Source organism: Nicotiana tabacum, chromosome 19, assembly GCF_000715075.1.
Source record: "Nicotiana tabacum cultivar K326 chromosome 19, ASM71507v2, whole genome shotgun sequence".
In the NCBI taxonomy this organism is placed as follows: domain Eukaryota; kingdom Viridiplantae; phylum Streptophyta; class Magnoliopsida; order Solanales; family Solanaceae; genus Nicotiana; species Nicotiana tabacum.
Window position 1 is genome coordinate 18,277,643 of NC_134098.1, and position 8,845 is coordinate 18,286,487.

General features: G+C 35.7%; 1 protein-coding gene across 1 annotated transcript; it reads left to right on the forward strand.

The window, feature by feature from the left end:
* The first annotated feature begins 3,064 nt into the window (after positions 1-3,064).
* Positions 3,065-8,362, forward strand: LOC107797700 (chaperonin 60 subunit beta 2, chloroplastic). Its single transcript, XM_016620610.2, has 15 exons — positions 3,065-3,304; positions 4,172-4,384; positions 4,476-4,601; positions 4,834-4,971; positions 5,058-5,153; positions 5,308-5,550; positions 5,661-5,895; positions 6,038-6,207; positions 6,287-6,364; positions 6,457-6,528; positions 6,647-6,751; positions 6,832-6,924; positions 7,037-7,129; positions 7,858-7,981; positions 8,076-8,362. The coding sequence occupies exons 2-15, from the start codon at positions 4,172-4,174 to the stop codon at positions 8,087-8,089; spliced, it is 1,800 nt and encodes a 599-aa protein (XP_016476096.1). The 5' UTR covers positions 3,065-3,304; the 3' UTR covers positions 8,090-8,362.
* The last annotated feature ends 483 nt before the right edge of the window (positions 8,363-8,845 follow it).

The window sequence follows — 8,845 nt, forward strand, 5'->3', positions numbered from 1 at the left end:
TTTAGAAGCAAAAATAAAAAAGTTAATTCAAACTTCCAGGAATAGTAATATAGTTATGAAAAATTTAAATTATACTCCATTAAAAATGTACTACATTCATCAATTTGAGATGACACCTTTTCTATACAACGATTTGGATAAAAGGAGAATTATATAATTTTAGGGGTCATTTGGTTGCAGAACAAGTTATCTCAAGATTATAATACAAGGCTTAAATAGTAATGAACTTATTTATTGGTATGTATTTTTATTGGGAGATGTTTGGTTCATTGGACAACAAATGAGATATATAGGGTATAATATAAAATACGAAAAATGGCCTAAACTAACCCTATCGTTTGGTAAATGGTTTATATTTATCCTCCGTCCATCTATTAGTCCAAAAATACAGACCAAGTTATTTTTATTAATAAAATTGCCCCCCCTCCTTAACAGTGCAATATGTGGACCTTCAAATTTATGCGCTGTCATATTTTTACTAGGCCACATGGTTCTTCCATTCAGAAATCAAATATGGGTATAATATCCGCCCATTAACCGAACCCGACCCCTTTACCCTTATATCTTCCACATTTTGACTGACCAAATGTCCTCAACCGCAACACATCTTTTCCGACAACCTCTTTCTCCCTCCGTTTTGTTTCTTATCGTCACTTCCCCATGCGTCTTTGAGTGTGGTGGACTTGAATACAGGGTGCAAACCAACTAATTGACTTTGTTAACATAATTAAACCCTTATTCTCTTGTGTTTCAGTATTTTTTGTCGTGGCTGAAAAGTTTGATTTACCGAAAAATATTGACTTTTAAATTTTTTGGAGTTAACCGCTACCACAAGAAGAAGCATGAAGCAAGAAAACAATAGGAGAAAATAATTAAATTTGTAAAGGCAACAGTCATGGTTTTGATATGTCCTTTTCTGATTAGTTCTTTGGAAAAGAGCAAGTTTACTCGTTCACCATTTTCAAAGCTTTTAGTAGGTTTAAGGACCTATTTTAATAGAGAAAGCAACTCTTTCTCTACAGATTTTTTATGCGCGTATATTTTTGTATGTGTGTCTAAGTAATTCTCACTTTTCGATCATAACTTGAACACTTAAATTTTACCCCTTTAATTTTTTATATTTACGGGTGGAGATAGATTTATTGGGTGAAGATGGTATGGTGGACATTTACATCGCTGGAGGTGATATAGGAGAAACAAGGTATTGTAGTGCGAAATATTAAAAAAAAGCTAGTTTAGGTGTATTACGGTGGTGGTCAAAGAGTGGTAAAAAGGGGTGGCTTTAAATTGAGCCATGTTGGCAGCATCTAGAGGGGGAATAAATTTAATTTTTAACCCGAATAATAAAGGGGTCGGGTTCGGTTAATGGGGTGGATATTGTACCCATATTTAATTTCTGAACAAAAGAGCTACGTGGCCCATTAAAAATATGCAGTGCATTAATTTGAAGTCCCACATGTTGCATCGTTAAAAGGAGGGGCAATTTTATTAATAAAAATAATATGGTATGTATTTTTAGAGGCATAGATGGACGGAGGGTGAATATAAACCATTTACTAAACAATAGGGGTAGTTTAGGCCCTTTTCTGTATAAAATATATGTTTTGTGTATACCAGATAAGTTGAGATAAACTTTTATTTTCAATTTTAACCTTGAATTTTTTAAAGGCCTTTGGGGGAAGAGATTTGAAAAGAGCATTTTGTCATTGTAATATTTTATCTATGTATTCACAAGATTATTATTCCACCCTTAAAGTGGGTAGAATAATACCATAATTATGGTATAAATTTATCCGAAAATGCTAATCCCGAATTAAAAAATTTAATTAAATACGAGATAAAATAATCTTGCATATAATCCCAAAATTATTATCCCTTATCTCATCAATGGTACGGCCCCTTAGTGTTTAAATTTGTGATAATCTCCATTCTTTAGCTTGGAGGATTCCAAATCATTATAACGATATGCAGGGCCGGCTCTAACGTGATGAGGGGTAAGGCATGTGCCTTAGGCCCCCAAATTTGGGGGGCCCCATTTAAAAAAAAAGGTTTATAGGTATTTAAAAAATAATATTTAGTACTTTTTAATACAAAATTAGAGTTTTTAATATAAAAGAAAATAGAGCTCTTTAGATATGTAAATAAAGTAATAATTTGACATATTTAAAAATGGATAGATGAATAGTTTTCGCAACGTTTCAGTTTTACTTCTTTATTAGATAATGTATACAAATATTCACTCTCCCTTTCTTAATATGTCCAAGTAAATCTTTCTTTTCTCCACTCTCTTTATATTTTAGAAACCCCTATATATTTTCTGTCTTTCTCTTTAATATTCGTACTCACCTTCTTTCTCCAATATTTCATTACTCACTTTCTTTCTACAAGATTTCATTAGCTCCACTGTTCAACAATACTTTTAAGCTTCCAATAATTCTATACTTCTATTGCTCTATAAAATATTACTCCCTCCGTTCCAGTTTATGTGAACCTATTTCCTTTTTGGTCCGTTCTAAAAAGAATGACCCCTTTCTAAATTTGGAAACAATTTATCTCAAACTTACAATTCTACCCTTAATGAGAAGCTTTTATAACCACACAAATACTCTAGACCCCTTTTTGACTTGTTTAGGACCACAAATTCTAAAAGTGTTCAATTTTTCTTAAACTTCGTACCCAATCAAACAGGTTCACATAAATTGAAACGGAGGGAGTATCTAATATTAACAATATCTCAAGAAAAATTAAATGAGTTGGCTATATTATCAATTGAATAAAGATAATTAGAGAAAATCGATTATAAAAAAGATTATTAACAACTTTGTATTTTAAAAAGTTAGAAGAATGTATTTCAAATAAAACATATGTTATAACTATCTTTTAAAAATTTAGCCCCCATATTAAACTTTGACCTTAGACCCCGCGTACCCTTGAGCCGCCCCAGATCACAATGCAAGTTCAATACTATAAGAGAACCAAATTGCAAACTTTACAAAATACAAGGGGGTATCAGTAAAGTAAAGCATTGTAATACACAAACTTCTAGACTATTCTAAAGGAGGACAAACCAAACGGGCAGCTGCAAAATGCAAAAGTATATCAACGGCTGTGATGGATTAGAAGCTTCACGAGCAACAACTACCGTCCATTCCCACTCTCCTCTCCTCACCCTTTGGTTTGGTTATATAACCTAACCGTATCTTCTTTTTCTCAAGAAGAGATAAACCCACCTACTACAGCTACTTCTTCAACAACACTAGTAAAACCCTAAGCTTCTAACACTCAACCTCTTACAATTTTCAAGGTAAGCTTCACGCCCAGCTAATTTCTTGGGTTCATTTCTGTATCTTAAGAATGATGTTATCTTGTTCTGTTGTAATTTTTATTGTATATATGGAACTATTTTTGGGTATGGGATTTCATTTGTTACTGGGTTTATAGGTTCTTTTATGTCTCTTTAAGTGGATAAGTTGCTATTCTTGTTGGCTTTTGCTTATAGTAGTAGCATTTCTTCTGTCGGATGCTATTCGTGTCTTTGTTGCTTCTTAATAATTGTTTCAATTTCTGAAAAAATTTCTTTTATTTGGATGATAAAAATTGGACCTTTTATTTGAACTATGGAAATGTAATTTCGTGTCTTGTTTCTTATTAATTAACTGTTCAATTTTCTGAAGATTTTATTTTATTTGGATAAGAAAAGTTGGACTCTTTTTAAGTTTAAAAGTGTTTGTATTAGGATAAGGCAATGTAATTTACTGGGACTTTGTATTTATGGATTGACTGTGTCACACAGTCTCTGTGTAATTGCACAGGGAACAAGGAGAAGAGTGTATATAAATGAGTGAGGATAACGTGGATAAGAGTATTATTATTATTCTTTTTGATACCGTTATAACCTCTATGGTTAAGAGTATCTGTTTAGTCACTCAACTAATTCACTTGTGGAGTGTGTTTTGAGGCGATTTATCTGACTGGCTTGAAACTTGTTTTGATTATTTAAGCAAGCCGAGCATTAAAAACTATATTTATCTTAGCTGTTTAAAGTAACAGAGCATATTTCTGAATCTAGACTAGCTTCCATTTTGTTGAATACTGTACTTCACTAGGATATGATGGTGTTAATTTTGTTAAGTTGGTCGACTAATCATATAGTGAATTTTTGTATGGACAGATGGCATCTACTTTTGCTGGTATGTCCTCAGCGGGTCCCTTGGCTGCTCCCAGCACTTCTTCAAACAAGCTTTCCTCTGTTGCTAATATATCTTCAAGCGCTTTCGGGAGCAGAAGAAATGTTGTACTAAGAAAGGCACGCAGTCCAAAAATTTCCGCTGCAGCAAAGGAGTTGTATTTCAACAAGGATGGATCAGCTATCAAGAGGCTGCAGGTGAGCTTTTTATCTCAAATTATCAAATAGTTGGTTGCGGTGAATTCTTGTTGTGTACATCGTTAAATGCTTGATTTTCTTGCTGTTGCAGGTTGGTGTGAACAAACTCGCTGATCTAGTTGGAGTTACTCTTGGCCCAAAAGGCAGGAATGTTGTTCTTGAGAGCAAGTATGGTGCTCCAAAGATTGTCAATGATGGAGTTACTGTTGCCAGAGAGGTGTGTTAATCGTTACACCCGATAGATATATTGTACCTGTAGCTGTTTCAACTAATTTCCGGTCATTCTCGAAACATCAAGCTGTTTTAATTCCTAATTTTATTCATTTATAACATTATTTTGACTTTCAGATAACAGAATAATGTCATTTTTTCTACTTTGCTGTCGTCCGTTTGTTTGCTAGTAGCTTAAATTTCTATTTGATCAAAATGCTCTTTATTATTTATAACAGGTTGAGTTAGAGGATCCAGTAGAAAACATTGGTGCTAAACTAGTGAGACAAGCTGCTGCCAAAACCAATGATTTGGCTGGTGATGGGACTACAACATCTGTCGTACTAGCCCAGGGCCTGGTTGCTGAAGGAGTCAAGGTATTTTGTGAAACCCATATGCTGCGGAGTTTTCAGTATGTTAAATCTCCTAGAATATTTTTCTTACTAATAGATTGTGTAAGTAGGTGGTTGCAGCTGGTGCAAACCCTGTCCTGATCACCAGAGGAATTGAGAAGACCACAAAAGCCTTAGTAGCTGAATTGAAGAATATGTCAAAAGAGGTAAATTGTTAGTTTCATCAATGGTTGTTAGACTGAATCCAAATATCTGGCTGTTTTAGTTTTGTGCTATCATGTAATGGATTGTGCATCCAATATTGTAAGTATAAACTTTAAAAAAAGATTGAGAACTTTGCTGACCAAGTACACCACACAGGTAGAAGACAGTGAATTAGCAGATGTTGCTGCAGTAAGTGCTGGGAACAACTCTGAAGTAGGGATTATGATTGCTGAAGCCATGAGCAAGGTTGGCAGGAAAGGTGTTGTGACCCTTGAAGAGGGAAAAAGTGCTGAAAACAGTCTCCGTGTGGTTGAAGGAATGCAATTTGACCGTGGTTACATCTCACCATACTTTGTTACTGACAGTGAGAAAATGTCGGTTGAATATGAGAACTGTAAGGTGGGGATCCTTCTTTCTAGGTTTAGTATGTACAGCTTAAGATGTTCATTATACCTCTTCGAATGCACAGTGTATCTATTACTGATGTTGTTAGGTATTCTGAGATGCAGTTACTACTGGTCGACAAGAAGATAACAAATGCAAGAGATCTTGTTGGTGTCCTGGAAGATGCTATCAGAAATGGTTACCCAATTTTAATTATTGCCGAAGATATTGAGCAAGAAGCTCTAGCAACCCTTGTTGTCAATAAGCTTAGAGGTGCTTTAAAGGTTGCTGCCCTTAAAGCTCCTGGTTTTGGTGAACGAAAAAGCCAGTATCTTGATGACATAGCAACCCTTACTGGAGGTATCTCTTGCTTAGTTTTCTTGTTGTTTGACTTGTTTCTATTTGAAATTTGTATCTTTAATTCTGATCCTTGTGTACCTTTGGACTCTGACCCAAATTGGAGATGGAAATAACTAACCCTTTTTATTCCCCTAATGTATAGGCACTGTGATTAGGGAGGAACTTGGCCTTACCTTAGACAAGGCTGACAAGGAAGTTCTAGGCCATGCTTCTAAGGTAGTGCTGACTAAGGATGCCACCACAATTGTTGGTGATGGTAGCACTCAGGAAGCAGTCAATAAGCGTGTTGTACAGATTAAAAACCTCATAGAGGTGAGTGTCTGCTTGGCCTTTTGGTAAAGATTTTTTTGTCATGATCCGGTCTCATGTAGTTCGTGGGAATTCTATGCAGGCGGCAGATCAAGATTATGAAAAAGAAAAGTTAAATGAAAGAATTGCTAAATTATCAGGAGGCGTGGCTGTTATACAGGTAACTTCAGTTCCAATAATTTAATATTTTGGTTTGTTGAATCAGTATAAAGTGCAGCTATAAGTTGCTGATTCCTTAATTGAATGCTGAAGGTTGGAGCACAAACTGAAACTGAATTGAAAGAAAAGAAACTTAGGGTGGAAGATGCTCTTAACGCAACAAAGGTAAGCTAGTTTTGTAGTCAATTAGTTAGGTTTATGTCCTGCAGCATATATTTGAGTTTTTTGATTGATTGACTTGTAATATGAAGACTGAAGTTTCTAATAATGTTTCTGATTTCAGGCAGCTGTTGAGGAAGGTATTGTTGTTGGTGGAGGGTGCACACTCCTGAGACTTGCTTCTAAAGTTGATGCCATCAAGGAGACACTTGAGAATGACGAGGAGAAGGCATGTTTGTGGAAGCCTGCATATTTTTTTTGTTGTGAGTTCACAAGCAGTCCTTTTAACTTCATTTATCTTAATTGCAGGTTGGAGCTGATATTGTTAAAAGAGCATTGAGCTACCCATTGAAGTTGATTGCTAAAAATGCTGGTGTTAATGGAAGTGTTGTCAGTGAGAAGGTACTGATATATTATGGTTTGGTTTTTAGGGGGGAAAAAGATGACTATGCTACCCACTGGAAAGTTTGGTTGTAAACTTTTTGCACTCTAAATATTTTTGTTTACCTTTCAGGTGCTCTCTAGTGACAATCCAAAATTTGGATACAATGCTGCAACTGGCAATTATGAAGACTTGATGGCTGCTGGTATTATTGACCCAACAAAGGTGCGATTATCTGGTTTTGCAATTTTTTTCCCAATAAGGGCCATTGTCTGGATTTGCATTAGAAAGGCCATTATCTGGATTTGCATTATAAGATATTATGATGTGGCCAAATATATATTGCCGTGTTTGCTGGAGATCACCTGAGTAGTGGGTTTTGTGATGGTTCACTGTTCTATTTGCAGTCCTTTTTTACTTGGTTTCTTCCAAGGGATAGTACAGTTTGGATTGTGGAAATAAAGCTGATAGGAGTCTTGGTTTTATTGTTGTTGCTGGCTTATGGTTTTCAGTGGAAATTTACTATAATTATCTGCTCTTTGACACTAGTCAATGTGAGTTACGGCTAGATATGAGAGTAGGCCAAAAAGCATATGCAATTACGGAAGTACTTTTTGATCGTTTCAGTGTATTTTTCCTTTTCTAACCCTGTTTGGGATGCTTAGGAGTGCTTCGTAGGAAGGGTTTGGAATCAGATAAAACAATAGGTTTTATGGTGTCTTTATATGCTGTTCGGGATGGCTAGGAGTGTTCAGCAGGAAGGGTTCATCAGAAAACAGATGACACAAATAAGTTATATAGGGTGGCTGTCCATATAACTGAGCGATTGTATAACTCTTCCAAACAGTAGAGTTCTACCTGATGACAGAAATCCAAAACGAGCATGTTAACTATCCTTATTTACTTGGTTCGTTATTATTACTGAAAGCTGAAATGACTATGTGCCCTGCCAGGTGGTGAGATGTTGTCTAGAGCACGCGTCATCAGTGGCGAAGACATTCTTGATGTCAGATTGTGTGGTGGTAGAGATCAAGGAGCCTGAACCAGCAGTTGCTGGCAACCCAATGGACAACTCAGGTACCTTTCTCTTCTTTTTAACTTTTCTTTTGGGTTGGTGTGTAGTCTGGCAGAACTCCAGTTAACTGAGATTTGTGATTAATTTGATTTTCAGGATACGGTTACTAGATGATTGAATGAAGGCTACTGATAGATAGAAGAGAAGAACTGCCTCTGCGAGATGATAGTGGTAGATGAACAATATCTGGTGGCAATGCTTGAAAGCCTTTATTTTTGTAAAACTTTAGGTGGTATTCTTTCTGGGAGGATATATAAATCCTGGTGGGAGTAGCCTTCTGGGTTCGGCACTGTATGAACATGCAATTCAATGTATAATTGCAGTATCAGTGGGTGTTTGTTGAGTGGCAGAAAACAGAAATAAATCTTTTACATAGTTTTTCATATTGCAACTTATTACCTCTGTTAGTCTTTTACATAGTTTTTAATTAAACAAAAAATGTAGAGCCACATAGGTTACATTTTGCTGAGAAATCGCAGGATTCACTACCCGTTTACTGGCAAATAATAAAGCACTAGTGAGATATATGAAAGTGCTCTCATAATGAGACATTTAACTTCTGATTTTCGTAGTTCAATCGTGTCATTTTGGTACTCTTTTAACAAAGTATTAGATTACTCATATTTTTAGTGTTGATTGTGTGCCGAAAGAGTGAGATATCTTCGTATTAAAACCTGTATGACTCTGGTATTGCTACGAGCATGGCCTTTGCTAGTAGAAAAATAATTTATTTTCCTTTTATTTACCGTCCACTTGGGCTGCTCTAGTGGTGAACACCCTCCACTTCCAAGGGAGCCGAAGGTTCGGAAATAACCGAAGGTCTGCGTACACACTATCCTTCCTAGACTCTACTAGTAAGATTCTAA

Excerpts from the sequence above, each read along its gene's own strand:
- LOC107797700 (XM_016620610.2), top strand. The coding sequence starts at position 4,172 with ATGGCATCTACTTTTGCTGGTATGTCCTCAGCGGGTCCCTTGGCTGCT. Across the intron at positions 6,208-6,286 it reads AGATTAAAAACCTCATAGAG|GCGGCAGATCAAGATTATGA; the intron begins GTGAGTGTCTGC and ends AATTCTATGCAG. Across the intron at positions 6,752-6,831 it reads TTGAGAATGACGAGGAGAAG|GTTGGAGCTGATATTGTTAA; the intron begins GCATGTTTGTGG and ends TCTTAATTGCAG.